We start from the raw sequence: 17,567 nt of genomic DNA on the forward strand, positions 1-17,567 counted from the left end.
GTTGGGTTGCCGTGTGTCTGGAATTTCTTGGACATATCCGGAATACTGCAGTTGGAAGCAGTGTCCAGGCAGAAATTGCTTTAAAAATGTCCAGGAAAATCCAGGTGTATGGCAACCCATGTCGGCGATTTTCCTTTAAAATAGCTCAAAAACTAAAGAACTTTTTAAATAAATAAATAAATAAATAAATAAATGCAAATTTGCAAAAAAAAAAAAAAAGCTCAACAACTCTTCACTGTTTGAAATATGGCAACCCTACTTACATGTAGGAAACAGAGGTGCACACAGTCTAGAGTTATGTGCATTAAAAAATAGGCTACAATTCATAAACCTCAAAACTTCTCAACTGGTTTAAATTATTGTCAGAGGTGATGCAGTAACTTTGTATGGTTACATATGAAGTGCTACATTACAGCTAAAAGACTGACTGATGATTCTACTACTCTGATTAACATATGCATTCTTCTTCATCTTACTATTTCATGAGTCTGCAATTATGAAAGGAACTCAATTCATAGGATTGCATTATATCGCAGCCAATCCCCAGTCCTTAACATAAGCGTGTACATTGCAGTAGGGGTTCACTACGATACTTAAGAAATCAGTATACCATTTACATTTATCCCAGTTTTCCATCTTTTTTTATTGTCCTGTTGACAAGCTAGTTGTAATTATATCAGATTATGGTTAATTACTGCAGCTGCATCTTTTTGCTGTCATTAGAAGGAATTTACTGCAGCCGTTCTTTGACTTGATGGATTGAAACTTCAGTCCTTTCTTTCATGTAGGCTCAGGGCAGGGGCTTTCAAGACACACACACACACCCCGCAATCATAGAACCAGTGGCATCATGATTTCCCACTCCCTGGAAATGCAGGCACACACCTTCCCATCTTCTATCAAAAACTGTCTACTCATAGAATTGTAGAGTTGTGAGGTACCCCAAGAGTAATCTAATCCAACCTCCTACAATGCAGGAATCACAACAAAAGCATCCCTGGCGGATGACCATCCAACCTTTGCTTAAAAACCTCCAATGGATGAGAGTACCCAAGAGGTCATCTGTGACCCACCATTTTAAGACACTGATTTTCATGAGAGCATATACAGTATTTTCCCATGTATAAGACTATATTCCCCCCCCCCCCAATTTTTTAAGTTTAAAATTGGGGGTTGTCTTATACACGGAAAAATATAGTAACTAGATACAGTAAGGTTGAAGGCACAATGTAAACTGGACTTTGAAAACATATTGTTGAATAATGCTATAACTAGACAACAATGTAATAATCATCAAGAAGTTTAATGTGTTAGTTAACTTTCCAATGCCAGGGTATCCATTTGTGTTTCTTGTGAATGGGTCCCTGCTTCACTTCAGATGTTAATACAAGAATCACAGCAATTATCACCAATCTGCTAATGTAAAAGGTTAAAATTGTACCTATTGAACATATGTTTAAGCTCTAATTGTCACCAACTGTGATTATTATTATTATTTTGCATCTCACTGCCATTCAAATCTCACCATTCAATTGTTTCATGTCATGCAATCTGACAAAGTGAACAGAGCCCATGAAAGCTCATGCTTATAAATGAAATAGTCTTTAAGGGACCATAGAATTATTTTTGCTGCAAGCTACTCATCTGGAAGCTCTCTCCCAGTAACAATTACAGTATAACTATTCAGTCTTTCAGAGCTAGGATGTCCTTGTTCTTTTTGGACAGCAATCAGCACTATTGGAACTCTGCATATTTTTTGTCTCAGTTGGGAGATTTGTGAAGAAATCATGAGCAGCACGCAACTAACTCATTCCATCAGCACAACGATTGACACTCAGTTTACGGAACTTCTCCCACACCTCATGTTTGGAGGTTCCTACAATCTTCAGAGCAGGTTTGGGGGAGGGTGTAGAAGGGGAGGAGAGACAGAGATAAATTTTGTTGTGCAAACATAACTCTTTACACTGATGGAAAGCATTGGCTGCATTGTGTCCTGTGTGAAACGTTATGTGCCTTATGGGGGGAAAAGAGCTATTTCATCTTCTAACATCTTAAATGATTTCTGTTGACACTTTGTGCAGGTCATTTTTGCTCAATATTTTTCATACAGTAAAACACCAGAACACCCCTGCTGGATCAGGTGATGGCCCATCTAGTCCAGCATCCTGTTCTCATGGTGGCCAACAAATGCCCATGAGATGTGTGAAAGAAGGACTGGAACATAACAGCACCCTCCCCTCCTGTGGTTTCCTAGAACTGGTATTCAGAAGCGTATTGCCTCTAGTAGCCATTGACAGCATTTGTCCTGCATGAATTTTTCTAATCCTATTTTAAAACTATCAAAGCTAGTGGCCATCCTGCAGGAGCAAATTCCACCGTTTAGCTATATTCTATGTGGAGAAGTACGTAGGTAAAGGTAAAGGGACCCTTGACCGTTAGGTCCAGTCGCAGACGACTCTGGGGTTGCGGCGCTCATCTCGCTTTATTGGCCGAGGGAGCCGGCGTACAGCTTCCAATAAGAAAGCTTTAAAGATGCTTCCATTATCATAACAATGAAACTTAGATTATAGAGTCCTAGAAACAAACACTAAAACAGCAACCTAAGTGGTTTCTAAAGATACAAAACAATTACGTGCTATAAATGCAACAGCAGCTGCACTAAACTTGGAACAGTAAATTCCTCGTAGGTCGGGGTGAACAAGTGTTCTGTAACCTGATGTGGAAGCCCAATAGCATAGGAGCAATTTGCACCTCTAGAAGAAGGGAATTTGGAGTCAGGTGCCACTACAAAGAAGACTGTATTCCATGTCTCCCCACAACAAGCCAAACCTTGTTCCATCAACTTGGATCCAAAGTTGCTTAGGTCTTTATGTATCAGCATATGCCAGTGCTATATGTTCTACAGAACTAATGTTATATGACTGCACAGGTATACCTGGTAGCCATGCTCAGGACCAACTGATGTTTCTGGACCAACTTGAAATGTAACCCTATCTAGAGTTTATTGCAGTAGTCTGGACATGAGTGAGACTATGGATCACAGCAGCAATGCTGTCGCTGTCCAGGAACAGGCATAACTGATTAATCAGCCACAGTGGGAGATAGGCAACCCTTGCTACTGATGTCAGGACTCACGTTGACAATGCTGGATCTAGGAGTACCCTAAGTGTCAAGGACAGCATCTAGAACAGACTATTGAACCACCTCCCAGGCATGAGAACCACCAACCAACAGTATTTCTATGTTCTCAGGATTCAGCTTCAGTTCATTGGCTGTCATCCAGGCACCAGTTCAGCATTGCTTCATCTAGTTCACATGGTATGGAGAAATAGGGCTGGGTATTACCTGCATTAAACTAACCATAGTTGGTGCTAAACACAGCACAGGCAGCAAAAGCTTCAGAACTCCTCCTACAGGTACTCACCTCAAATGATGAGGGAAAGGGAGTTGGAGCATGTGAGCCCAGGGAGAGATGTGATGTGTTTATGCAACACTAATCCATGTTTCAGCATTATGCTTTAATGGAGGCATTATTTGTTTATCATTTGCCTTTCCATTTAGAAAACTTCTGTACTTCCGTTCGGAACAAGGTGGTTCAGAACATTCAAAACTAAAACCTTAGGATTGTCCCACTTGCATTAACCTCCCGTCCAAGCTTTGTGATCAGCTTCACACTAGCTTTGTTTCAGTGACTTTGCATTCTCAGGTGGCCCCAGGCCATTCGCTGGGTCAACAATTTTAAGACATAAACAGCTTCAGTAAAAGCACCACTAATAATTGTAGACTAAAAACACAGAAAAACAGCAGAAGCATTAAGAGTGATATAATAATACAGTGGTACCTCGGGTTACAGACGCTTCAGGTTACAGACTCCACTAATCCGGAAGTAGTACCTCGGGTTAAGAACTTTACTTCAGGATGAGAACAGAAATTGTGCTCCGGCAGCGCAGCGGCAGTAGGAGGCCCCATTATCTAAAGTGGTACCTCAGGTTAAGAACAGTTTCAGGCTAAGAATGGACCTCCAGAACGAATTAAGTTCTTAACCCGAGGTACTACAATGGTACCTCGGGTTACATACGCTTCAGGTTACATACGCTTCAGGTTACAGACTCCGCTAACCCAGAAATAGTACCTCAGGTTGAGAACTTTGCTTCAGGATGAGACAGAAATCGTGCTCCGGTGGCGCAGCGGCAGCAGGAGGCCCCATTAGCTAAAGTGGTGCTTCAGGTTAAGAATGGACCTCCGGAACGAATTAAGTACTTAACCCGAGGTACCACTGTACTGTAAAGTCTGGGTCTGGTACCTACAATATTTGGTGTCAGTGTAGCTCCCATTGTAGTGCAGAAGTAGCATCTGGATCTGAGCCTTGTCCCAAGATCTTAATCAGAGATGAATCTCAGTGGTGTACCTTCACATGAAGGGATTGCAGGAGTTTTAATCCTTTCAAGTATGCATTTCAATCAACCACTTTGCACTGAACTCGTTTTTGATTTTTGGCAAAATTATTAAATGGGTAGGGAGCCTCAGGCAATCTTCCAGGTCTCTCTGTCTGTCCTTTGGGACTCTCCTCAGGCTACACTTCTCACTTGACCTGTTTCACTTTGTCCTTCATTATTTTTTGCCTGGCAGTGATGTGTCCTTGAGCTCAGATGATGACTCTTGCTTGCTGAGATGAAGATTGAGAAAGGGGTGTGTGTGTGTGTGTGTGTGTAGAAGCTAGCCTACTGTCCAAAGGAGAAACTGTCATTGTTCCATCCACTTCTGGCCCTTCCCACCACTGGAATCTGGCCCTTGGAATGTGGGCCTCGGGCTGTAAAAGGATCCCCACTGCTGCTGTAAAAGGTCATGGTAGTTCTCTATAACAAAAGAAGTACTCGTATGCATACTCCATCTAGGCATGCTGTATGTATTGAACTATTTTCACACTTGTCTGTGTTAGAAATATTCAGTCTGTTTTTTCACCTCTTTCACATAATGCTACATTTACTTTTTAAAAAAAGTTTGGGGGATGTGATATGGATAGAGTTTCTTATGTTTCAGAAAGTGCAGGAAAAGCAGAAAACTGGCAATTGATGTGGCTCACGTCTCTTGCTATACAGCCCCATCTGCTGTACAAAAATATAATGGCACTTGAGAAATGCTATCCAACCCAGGAACGGGCATAATTTTACCATTGAAACATGTTTTACATCCTTCTTTAAGCTCACGCTATTCCTTTCATTATTATTACCGGTATTTTTCAGAAATACTGTATAGTGTTTTTGCAACTAAGCAATGAAAATTATACAAATAAACCTACAAAAACAATTGCCAAACCTCTAGTTTCAAGCTGGCTATATTTTTTTCCTGGTGGATATAATTGTCTGCCACATGGTTTCAAAAGCTGTGATTTATCTGTGTGTCATTGGAATAGTCAGCTTGGGTATTGGATGATGTAGAACCAACAGGAGGAAGCAGCTTTTGATACATGTGATTAATAAAAATGAAGTCTGACTACTAATTTACTTATTCATTGATTCATTAGTTGCATTTGTTTCCTGGCCCATCTGAACAGGTCATACTGGCCTAATTTGGATTTCCTGCAGAAGACTTGGCTCCCCCTACCCTACAGGATTATAAGGAGGAGCTGGGAAACTTTCATTTGAATTTTAAATGACTTACACCATGTCACAATATTCAAATCTGGACAAAACATGGTTAATTTTAGCTTGCTTCAACAAATCATTTTATTTTTTTTACTTTAGACCACAGTTAATGAACTTGGAATTTTTCAGCAAACCATAGTTAAGATCAAAAAGAATTTAGGGTCCAGGTGACATGTTAGTATGTGAATAATCTAAAGTCTATTTTCTTTTAGTCAGACAAAGGTTTGGGCAATTCTCCAGTGGAAAAGGATTTCATAGCTGAGAGGCAGACATTGCACACACCACTGTATGCTCTTGAAGTGTTGACTTTGTGCATCGTTGGTAAGCTGAATAATCAATAGTAAGCTTAAGATGCTGCCTATACTAGGGATTATAATGGGATACAGAGAGGAGGGCAGTTTAGCAATGGTGCAGTGCTCAAGCCATTTACAGCTTTGGGAATGGTTTTTAGCTGTGCTGTGTACTGATTACTGCTTGTGTCTTCGAAAGATTAAAAAATAAGCAGAAATCATAAAACTACTTCCTTGCTTTAGAATTTTAATATACACTTTCCCTCCCATAGCATCTAATCATATATTTAGAATAGTTGACAGAAGTATCCATGTGAATTTAGCATTAAATTCGAGCTTTTCCTGTTTCTTATTTGTGAATCAAAAGTGGCCTACATATTCTCTTGAAGCATCTTCTGAACACATTTTAGAGATAAGTAAGGCTGAGTTATAATGAGGTTAAGGGTGGCTATCATAATTGGTAAATTGTTGCCAACTTACTGGGACTTCGCGATGTCATTTTAAAAATGTATGTATTGATGAAATCCAAGGTATGCCTACTCAGAAGCCATAGCTCTATTGCTAAAGAGGAATATCGCGGATGGGTGTAAGAATCACCTCTTTGCTTCTCTCCAACCCCCATTAGGATGTTATCCCTGTCACTATTTTGAATTTCCTGGTAGTAATCATTCTCACTACTACTGAACTGATGCAAAAGTTCTCTGTTATTCATTCCTGTCAACTATAACTTCGCTACTTGGTGAACAGTGATACCATCTGGAAGATCTGTCTGTGTCAATAGAACTGTATTTGGTGTGCTGAATTTAGGTGTTCAGTTCTTCGTTTGTAATAATGTGTCTTTAAAAAGACCAGCTAGGAATTCAGTCAATTCTTGGATTGTATTTCATCCTTCAGTTACTGATATTGTCAGTGACTACTGAAATGAATATAGGCTGCCTAAGGCTAAAAAAATATGTTTTGTATAGTGCTTTAGGAAAGTCTGGTGATACAATTTAGTATTACAATGGTACCTCAGGTTACATATGCTTCAGGTTACATAAGCTTCAGGTTACAGACTCCGCTAACCCAGAAATAGTGCTTCAGGTTAAGAACTTTGCTTCAGGATGACAACAGAAATCGTGCTCCAGCAGCGGTGGCAGCGGGAGGCGCCATTAGCTAAAGTGGTGCTTCAGGTTAAGAACAGTTTCAGGTTAAGAACGGACCTCCGGAACGAATTAAGTACTTAACCTGAGGTACCACTGTACTGAATTGCGGTCCTTGACCCTTCGCTATCCACTCATGCCATTCAAAAAGTTTTTTCCTGACTTTGTCATCTCATATTAGAACCAGTAATTTGTGATAAATTATATTTTAAAGCCCTGTGTACTTTTAAAGGTTCTCTCCTGCACAAGTTCTGTTATGCCGCTGTCAGGATTTCTCTGCATGCTGGTATTGTATATTTACATGGTATAATGAGGGAGGGGCAGATGACAACTAGTTTTGTCTAGTTCATAATGTAATCCTATGTACCTTTACTGAGAAGCAAAATAATTTTTTAAAATGTAGTGGGTTCGGTCCAGTGTGTATGTTGGGGCACTCTGTGAACTCATTACAGAGAAAGAGAAGCAGCCAGAGTATTCTTATTTTAGTTTGTTGTTCAGGCCTTTGGTACACGAACCTTGTGCAGCAATTTATAGGTATATATGTTTTGGCCAAGGTGTGACATCCCACTGTCTCGCACTGCCTCCCACCATCACCAGTCTAGCTGCTGCATCAGTTGGTGTTCCGGGACAATGCCCAAGGCTGTTCTGCATAGCACGTCTCCCAAATTACTGTTGAGCCCTTCCTATAGGTCAGCCTTACATTATTTGATTGAGCAGGAAGAAGAGGGACAGATGAGGATATGGGAGGAATGTGGAGAGCTCCCATGATGTGTCTGTGAGTATGGAAGAAGGAAGGGAAGGCAAAAGGGATTTGTTACATTCAGTGGGATCTCCCCCCCGTAGACTGAATTGAGCCTGCTGCGTGTGGGTTTTTAAAAGGCAACCCAGACCTGCAGTCTGTATTATAAAATCTAGTCATGTCCTTTGCAAGGGTATGCTTACGAGTTATACTTAAATTATTTTATGTATTAGTGGAGTTGGTGTTGTAGAAGCTTCAAGCGTACCAGTTCCGACTGCATGTTTTCAGTGCTCACTTGTGGAAGAACAACAACCCAGCAACTCAGCATATAAGAAACTAAGTTGTCAGCAAGAAAAGTAGACTGGAACAGCAGCAGATTGTTACAAAATGATCATCACACAACCTAGGAATTTGTTCCATTTTCTGCATATGTTGTTTAGTTTTATACTCACTAGAATTTGTGTCAGATTTCTTCTTGAGCAGCTTGTAATCTCTGCCAGCTTTTGGATGTGCAAACAAGCAGCAACAGAGGAAATGTGGGTGACTCGCGTTTCCTCTTTTTGTACTTCCATGTAATATGCAACATGAGAACTTGTGCACCTTTCCCCTGGTGAGATACTGAAGGCCAAATGTTGAGGAAGAGGCAGAAACCCCCAGTTTGCATATCCCAGAAGAAAAGAGGAAGGGCGAGTGGGGCATGTGTCCTCTCTTGCAGTTTCTGTGTAATGCCTGGAGCTTGCTTTTTTTTTTTTTTTTTTTTTGGAGTAGCAAGTTTTTATTCTTGGTGTTTTTCAAATCCCTTAATTTTCCAAACTTGGAAGATTTGTGGTATAGAATAAGACTTTGGGCACTAGGGTGGTAGTTTCACAAATACTTATAAGACTTTGGACACAACAGATAAATCATATTCCCTTACAAAAGTCATTCTTTCAAAAAAATAAAATTCAAACCTCCTTCGTGATAGTATGAACATGACATGAGTATGTTAGTATAGGTTTTATATTTTTCTCTGTGTTTGCTTAACAGGTCCATGATGGAATACTCCTGTTCAGTCTTGCTAATTTCCATTAGTTTTCTGCACGGCGAAGCGTTGCGTGGCAATGGGACTGCATCACTTAATGATACAACAACAAGTAAGAAACACTGAATTTTGGGGGTCAGTCTGCGTCAGTACCTTGTTCATATAAATGTTCATTCCTTTGGTTTCAGATGGTGTTTCATGCTTCCTGCTTTAACATTTATAGCACCATGTCACATATCTTATGAAATCAATGTGGGATCAGGCTTGTGTTCTTCTCAACTCATACATGCTGAACATTATCTGTAATATGTATGAATACTGTAATTGACTATTTCCCATTGACAAATATTTTGTTATGATGCTCTACTTTGGAAGCTTCTCTGAGGCTTTTCTACAATTCTAGATAAGAAGCTACAACCCTCCAGTACTTGTCATTAAGGGCTGCCAGTAGTTCTTTGGTAACTCTAAAGAACAGGGATCGAGCTTCTTTTACTGCTGCCACAAAAGCCTTGATGGTTTTAAAGCTTTCCAGTTAACTTCATTAATACATAAAGCAGTAGCAGTTGGCTTAAAACTGACTGCTCTTCCTCTTACTGAGTTCCCTTGCATTTGAATAATCTTACTCCAAATGCAAGTTTATTTCTTGGTTCAGGAACCTCTGCTTATCTAAATCAGCAGTCATGCATATTTTCATGTCTGCAACATGGGACCTCTTTTTATTGTCTGTATCCATTTCTCTCTCTATATATTTTTGCTTTTTTGCTTTTCCCCAGTGGTCTGGCTTCTATAAAGAAGCTACCCTCTAGACCTGTGGTTCCCAATGTGTGGCACACGCCCCAGAGGGTGCAATTCGATTTTTAAGGGGAACAATTCAAGAATGTCTTTTACTTTTTTACGTTCCCACCACATATGGTAAAACGTGCCTTCTTTTTCTTTACATTTCCAACATTTCTTATTTGTTTTGTACAACTTGGCTAGTTTTACCAGTGTTATATACCATCTATACATCATTTTCATTATATTTTCTACACCTTTCTTTAATAAAGCACCAGAACTGATCACTCTGGTTTTTTGAAATCCTTCTGTTGTATCCCTGTACCCAACTGTTCCCACAAGTTCTCCTTTGGGCCGGCAGTTCAGAACAAAGTTTTTAAACTTTGTTATCTGTTGCCAAAGTTGCCATCAGGCCTGAATGTATAATGTTCAGTTTTCCAGAAGAATGCATCCATTTCCCTTTCTGATCAATTTGGCTTGTTTATAGCTATGGAAGTGGATTGTAGTTTCAGGATGAGAAAGAATTATAACAAACAAACTGGAAAATCACTATCGTATACTGATGAAGATGCTAAAGCATGATAATGCCACTGGTTGGGTGATTTGTTGAGTATACCTTTGCTTGCACGGTCTATCCTCTTTCACCAAAGTGTAGAAGCTGCTTCCACATGGTGCATTCTCTTGATAGAGAAGAATAAATGTGATGATGTGGGCTAGGCCGGTAGCATAGACCTGAACCACCCAGTTGATACAGGTTACAGATGAGTTACCCTGGGTAAAATCTAAACAGGCCCTGTGAAATAAAATTAATTAATGGCTAAAATTAACCTGAAGATTGCCACTTGTCCAGTTTTAATTTTAATTTCTTTGAATTAATTGTGGGATGTATCTTAATTTATTGATTGCTTGTTTTTATGCATTGTCTTACTTGTATGATGTTAGCCACTCTGAACCTGGCTTTGCCAGGGTTGGGCGGGATATAATTGAAAATTTATTATTATTATTAAAATTAAACAGAATTTGGACACTGATAGATTTTGCTAGATTGCATCCTTTCCTGGTTACCCTATACAGTGGTACCTCTGGATGTGAACAGGATCCATTCTGGAGCCCCGTTCGCATCCTGAAGCGAACGTAAGACGAGACAGCATGTCTGCACGTGTGCGGGTAGCGTTTTGCCACTCCTGCGCATGAGCGTGATGTAATTTTGAGCGTCTGCGCATGCGCGAGTGGCAAAACCCGGAAGTAATGCGCTCCGTTACTTCCGGGTCACCGCAGAGCGCAACCCAAAAATGTTTAAGCTGAAGCGTATTCATCCCGAGGTATGACTGTACACTTAAATAGCTCAGTCAGTAGAGGGTTGTGGGTTCGAGTTCTACATTGGGCAAAATATTCCTGCATTGCAGGGGGTTGGACTAAATGACCTTCGTGGTCCCTTCCAACTACAGTTCTATGATGATTCTAACTTTAATGTTCTTTGAATAAAAAAAATACAAGGTAGCAAAAGTATTTCAAATTTATTCGTGCAAACAAGTTTGTAGCTACTATCCTTACAAAGTGTTGAAAAAAATATCCCCTAGGAAGATTGGGGGGAGGGGAGGAACATCCAGAAAGCACTGAAAGAACAGCTATGGGAAGGGGAACCTGTGGCCCTCCAGATATTGCTGAATAGCAGCTCCCACTATCCCTGTCCACAGACCATGCTGACTAGGACTGATGGAAGTGAGTCAGCAACACTACAGAATCTTCTCCTCTGGAACAAGTGGCCTGCCAATAGAAAGTTGATGTGGAGTTCTCACCTCGGGATATATTGCTTTTCAACATACCAGTGCTGAGTGCGGCTCTGGGGAAAAGGAAGCGAATTGTGCTTGACCGGTGAGGGTCCCCCCCCCGAAAAAGCAAGGAGCAACTTGGCCTGCTTAGCCCCCAGTCATATTACATATTCTCTCTCTCTCTCCCCTTCCTCCTGTGTATGTGTGTGTGTTTGTGTGTGTGTGTGTGTGTGTGTGTGTGTTCCCAGGCAGTTATCTTAGCAGGTAAAGCCTCTTGGGCTTGCTGATGGCAGGCAGTTCGAATCCCTGCGACGGAGTGAGCTCCTGTTGCTCTGTCTCAGCTTCTGCCAGCCTAGCAGTTTGAAAGCATACCAGTGCGAGTAGATAAATAGGTACCACTGCAGTGGGAAGGTAAATGGTGTTTCCGTGCGTTCTGGCTCTCATAACATACCTCTGTGTGCCAGTAGTGGTTTAGTCATGCTGGCCACATGACCCTAGAAAGCTGTCTGTGGACCAACGCTGGCTCCCTTGGCCTGAAAAGCGAGATGAGCACTGCAACCCAAAGTCACCTTTGACTGGACTTAACCATCCAGGGGTCCTTTACCTTTACCTACCTCTCTTCTCAGCAGCGATAATGTGGCACATTTCCTTCTCCTGTTTCTTCTCTCCCAAGTTCCTTTACCTCCATGTCCCCTTTGGGATCCTTGCATGCTGAGTATTGTTGAATGCAATTCTTAATGAGTTACTTTAAGCATTTTCTTGCTCAGCAAGTATCCCGATTGCTCTAGGGACTTTGGACAAAAGCCACATAAATGCCAGGGGAAGCAGGTATGTCACCTGTTCTACAGCAGCTTAAATAAACAGTGTAGCAGTTGTTCTAACAGAGGATGCTCATACACCATACATTTAAAGAACATAACTTCCCTCACAGAATCCAGGGAATTGTAGTTTGCTAAAGGTGCTGGGAACTGTAGCTCTGTGAATGGTGAACTACAGTTTCCCAAGATTTCTTGGGGGGGGGGGTCATGTTGCCTAAATGTGCTTCAAATGCTTGTTGTGTATGCAGCCAAGGTGAGGCACGTGTAAGTTGTTTTTGGCGATACATCGGTTGTGTGTGGGGTGTTAAACAAAAATACCTTACCTTATTTGCAAAAACAGCAAACAGCAGACAGTACAAAATGTTAGTATTAAGAGACGCACAGGCCACAAACGTTTATAATGGTGTCATAGAGGAAAATAAAGATTGCTGGGGGTGGGGAGATACCATAGAGGTTTCTAAAAATAAGAGCATCAATATAGAACTTCCCCCTTTCCTCATAATACCATAAATGGGTGGCTTCGCCTTCATGCCTTGTTTGTCAGCTTCCAAAGGCATATGACTCTCTGTTGTTGAAACAGGAACTAGAAAGAAGAGCTTAGCCTAATCCACACAGGCAGTTATCAGCTTTGATGAATGCTACCTTATTGCCACAAAGCCTGCTCAGAAGTGGGGAAATGTATTTGCTTTAATGTACTAGATTTTGAACATATTCCTTCTTGCAAAATTTCACATCCTGGGTTAGAGAGTACCTACTGAAATTTACCCCCTGGTTGAAGCAATAAGAATCAAGCACCTAAGACCATCCTGTGCAGAACCTGGAAAACAGCAAAGTCATGCCTTGGAAACTGCCATGCTTTCTGCCAGTTCCCCACCCCACCCCCACCCTCCTCATTTGACAACCCTCAGGATTTTTGCTGTAGGGCCTGAAAGCAGAAATCCTATGGCACAGCAATGCTAAGCTGGCTATCAACACAATCCCAGTGACAGCTGCTTCAGGGTCTGTGGAAACATTTTGAAAGCTCATTCTTTCAAAACCAGAACTGTACATTCAGTAACATCATAGCTTGTATTACTATGAAATTAAGCATTTAGCTGCCTGTCTAGCATAGGTGGTGTATGCCTGCACATTGAGTCTTGCCCAGGCCAGGTGGAGAAGAGCCCATGTGCTAACAGACCTTTCTCTTTTACATCAAGCAACAATAGGTATGAAGCTTTATAGAACGTGGACTTTCTTTGTCCCCTTTTATTATTGTTGTTGGCTAGGTATGCGTAAAAGTTTGCAGTGATGGTGGAGATTGGTGTCATGGTTGCGGATGCATCCTTCAACAAGCAAAGCAATATTCCATAATCTAGGGGTTAGAGGGCAAGGATGCTTAGAAGAGACATTCCTAGGCTTACTGATTCCTTGGCCACAGGATCTTTTCCTTTATTCTCAGCTCTTTGACAGTGGCCTGGTTTGCATATTACACCGAGCCCAAACTATGGTTAAGTATGAATGTGCAGGCTCTCAGGGAGGGGGTAAGGGATGCCATGCTTTCCTGGTCATTCATCTTCTTCTGAAACTTTTCCTGTTTATAAAATTTTATACATGGAGAAGATATTTTTTAAGACAGGGGGATGGACCTCTGTTTTATTTAATGCATTTCAAGTAGGAACAGGGTGAGTGCCATCTAATAAGAGGCGATATTGGCATATTGAAAAGGGAAGTTATTTACAAAGATTGGCTGGATCTGATTATCCAGACTATAACTAAAGCTTCTCATAACGTGGAGCCTAAATTACTGTTGCTACAGCTCTCCAAACCTTTCAAACCACATAGCCCACCGAGTGTCACATGTTTAACAAATTGCCATACTCTATTTTAGGCCCGTACTGCTGCGGTTTTGTTGCAATGAAAAGGACTGCAGCAAATAGATCTGTAGTTTGTTGCTTGTGTTTGATTTTAGTATAACAGCTGAGTATATTTATTATAAGAATTGTTAAATCATGATTATTCAGGTTGCATTTATATGCTTCTGTGCACTTAAAGTGCGAAGATAATTCACTTTCATAAGAGTATTACAAGTTTGTATGCATATGGAAATCAGAAAAACACTAAGTAGCTTTCCCCAGTGTGGATTTTTGAAAATTCTTCTCTTGTGCATATTATTTCCAGTGGTGTGTCTAAGAGACTAGGTTGCAAATCATGAAGTTCCTGGTTTGAATCTTTTCTCTGCCATGAACTTAGTAGGTGGCTTTAGACAAGCTGCTCTCAGCCTCAGTCCTCCCATCTGTTGTATATGGATAATACTGACTAACCTTTTCAGGGATGTTACAAGACTGCAACTAGATAATAAGTGGAAGGTCCTGCCCAAATGTTTTTATTCAATGCCATTTATAAGTTCATAAGGACAAAAAGTTACATGTTCCAAATACTTTATGAAAAATGTTCTTCTCTTTACCCCACCAACACCAAAAAGGGATCCATTAAATATTACAGTATCATTTTCAGGGTTTGCAGAAGTACATACTACCCCTGTTAAAAAAGACAAACCAGCCCAGAGTGAACTGTGCATTCTTAGCAGCTGCAGAATGTTGAAAGATGGGAAACAGAAAACTGGTTGTGTAGAGCAGAATGCCCTCCATGATCCTCTGACAATTTACAGAGTTACATGCTGGAGAAGGGTGTGGTGGATGATGGGTGGGTGGGTGGGTGGGTGGGTGGATGGATGGATCCCTAAGCAGGAACATTCCTTCCATGTGACGGGACATTTTTTCCTTGTCAAATTATGAAGCTCAAAACAGGAAAGCAAATATTGTGAACATACAAAGTTTTAGTAATAACTTCAAGAGAAAACAACATCGCCTGAAAAAGTAGGTGTGCATGTTCTGTTACACACATGACATGCTGCAAAGAACAGCCATAACAAAGTGAAAGTTGTTGTGATAACACAGGATGATGATGATGAAGTATCACTGTTTGGATTCAGTACAGCGCTAGGAGTCACCTTCAGTATCTACCTATTATATGTTACATTCACACTGCCAGTGTTGGTAAGGTGGTCCCTCTTGCCCTTCTTGCGTGACTTCACTGGATGGCCATTTGAACATAGGAAAATAAACTTCATGGAAAATGTGGGTGACCTTACAAGACATTGATTCTGCTGTCCATCATTCCAAAAACACATATTTTCAAAGTAAAAAATTCATAGTAGTTCATAGTAGTGAAAATTCACTCACTTAAGAGATGTATTTTATTGTGTGTGTGTGTGTGCTTTTATGTTCACACACACACACACACACACACGGTATAAGAGTATGTCTGGGCTGTAAGAGTATGTCTCCTGGAGTTTTGCAAACGTTTATATGCATACAATAGTTTTCACCTGTAGTGTGCAGCTTGTAGCACCCGTGGTCCATAAGTGCATAAGTAGTTCAGTGCCATTTGTAAGTAGAACCATGTGGAATGGGTGCAACAGCCTAGTTTCTTCCATGCCAGCAGTATGTTGTCTCAGTGGCACGGAAAGTAACCACATAATTGCACTCATCTCATGAGGCATTACTACCATAATAATTATTAGTTTTATTATTGTTATTTACATACAGTGATGGTTCCAGGAGCACGCCCAAACTGCAACCTGCCTCTTTAAGGGGTGTGTAACCCCATCCAGAGCACACAACTTTCTCATCTGCACTTTTGCTAAAGAGTAGTACGAATGATCTCAAGCTTCTGATAAGCTTCTCCAAGTTCTGATATTAAGGACCACCTCTCCCCATATGAACCAACACAGACCCTACAACCATCATCTGAGGACTTTCTCATGTGCCTTCTCCCCGAGAGGTCCAGAGGGTGATGATACAAGAGCAGGCCTTTTCAGCGACGGATCCCTGTTTCTGGAATGCTTTTCCCAGGAACGTCCGTCCGATATCTTCATTACATATATTCAGGCACCAGGCAAAAATGTTTCCCTTTAACCAGGCGTTTGACTAATTAACTTGCTATGTCTTTTTAAATGTATTTGTGGGAGGGGGTTTATTGGTTTGTTCTTATTTTTATTATGTATTCTGTGTTTTTATGCTGTGAACCACTGTCGTGCTTTGCAAGAGAGTTGTTGTTCAGCAAAAGTCTGTTGCACATGCACAATCTTGTGTGTTGCATGTAAGGAGATCTGCTCTATTTAAAGTTCAGAAGCTGTGAGAAGGAAACAATAGGGGGGAAAGGGGGGGGGAACCTTGTCAATTAAAGTACAATAATTGGTTTGGATTCCTCTAGGTTATGAGGCAGAATGAAGTATGCTTAGTCCTATGGGTACTTATTAGTTTTGTTGCAATGGATGGCATTGGATAGAAAAAGTATTTCATTATAAATAGAAGAAGTCTGTAACTAAAGCTTCTGTAACTAAATATTTAGGGTGGTTCTGTGTCTGAAAAGCCCTAAGGATTCAGCAGACAATAATACTTTTGTTTCTGCATAAGGAATGCCTGCCGTCTCAGTATTATTGTAAAAACAAAAATGTTATGACTATACACTTTTTTATCTTTCATATCTCATCGGCCATCTTTTCTTTCTTCGTCCCTCTGAAATATGATGTTGGTATTTTCTAAGATTATTACTCCGAGTATTTTTATATGCCTAATGTCAACACTCATTTTCTCGCCTTATATTATCCCTTCTTCATTTGCATTTGGTTTTAAACAGCAGAGGTTTGAATAAAGCACAGTGGAGGAAAACAGTTTTTCATGTTAGCTTCTGAGTTGTACCCATCTCTGCTATTTTCCTTGTTAAAACTGACTTGTCTGGGTTTTCTTAATTTAAAAAAGCTCAGCTTTGCTACATACCTGCTTTGCTTAAACCTGTGGCATTGTTTAAATCCAGTTTTCATCTCAGTGTGGCTCCACCCCCATTTTACTTAAACTCCTGTCACTGTACAATGAGAAGACAGGAACACTGAAAGGGGGAAAGCGACTGTTTTAAACTTCTCCCTCTTCCATTTCTCACCTGCCTCTTGTCAAAAGAGGTAACAGATGCAAAGCCCTGACATATTCCATGGTACATTCCCACAAATATGTATTTAATTCCTGGTACCACAAAGTTCCATATCCAGTGTAGCACAGGGGTCAGCAAACTTTTTCAGCAGGGGGCCGGTCCACTGTCCCTCAGACCATGTTGTGGGCCAGACTATATATATTTTTTTGGGGGGGGGGGGATGAACGAATTCCTATGCCCACAAATAACCCAGAGATGCATTTTAAATAAAAGCACACATTCTGCTCATGCAAAAACACCAGGCAGGCCCAACAAACAACCCAGAGATGCATTTATAAAAGCACACATTCTACTCATGTAAAAACACGCTGATTCCTGGACCTTCCGCGGGCTGGATT

General features: G+C 40.8%; 1 protein-coding gene across 12 annotated transcripts in view; it reads left to right on the top strand.

The window, feature by feature from the left end:
• Positions 1-17,567, top strand: part of PTPRE (protein tyrosine phosphatase receptor type E) — a 158,726-nt gene that overhangs the window by 100,025 nt on the left and 41,134 nt on the right. For all 12 annotated transcript variants that reach the window (XM_083616925.1, XM_083616923.1, XM_083616914.1 and 9 more), the window contains one exon: positions 8,843-8,949. In XM_083616925.1, the coding sequence (XP_083473051.1) occupies positions 8,847-8,949 (103 nt within the window). In that variant the 5' untranslated portion in view covers positions 8,843-8,846. The remainder of the gene's footprint in view (positions 1-8,842; positions 8,950-17,567) is intronic.

Source organism: Podarcis filfolensis, assembly GCF_964270895.1.
Source record: "Podarcis filfolensis genome assembly, chromosome: 5".
Taxonomy (NCBI): Eukaryota; Metazoa; Chordata; class Lepidosauria; order Squamata; family Lacertidae; genus Podarcis; species Podarcis filfolensis.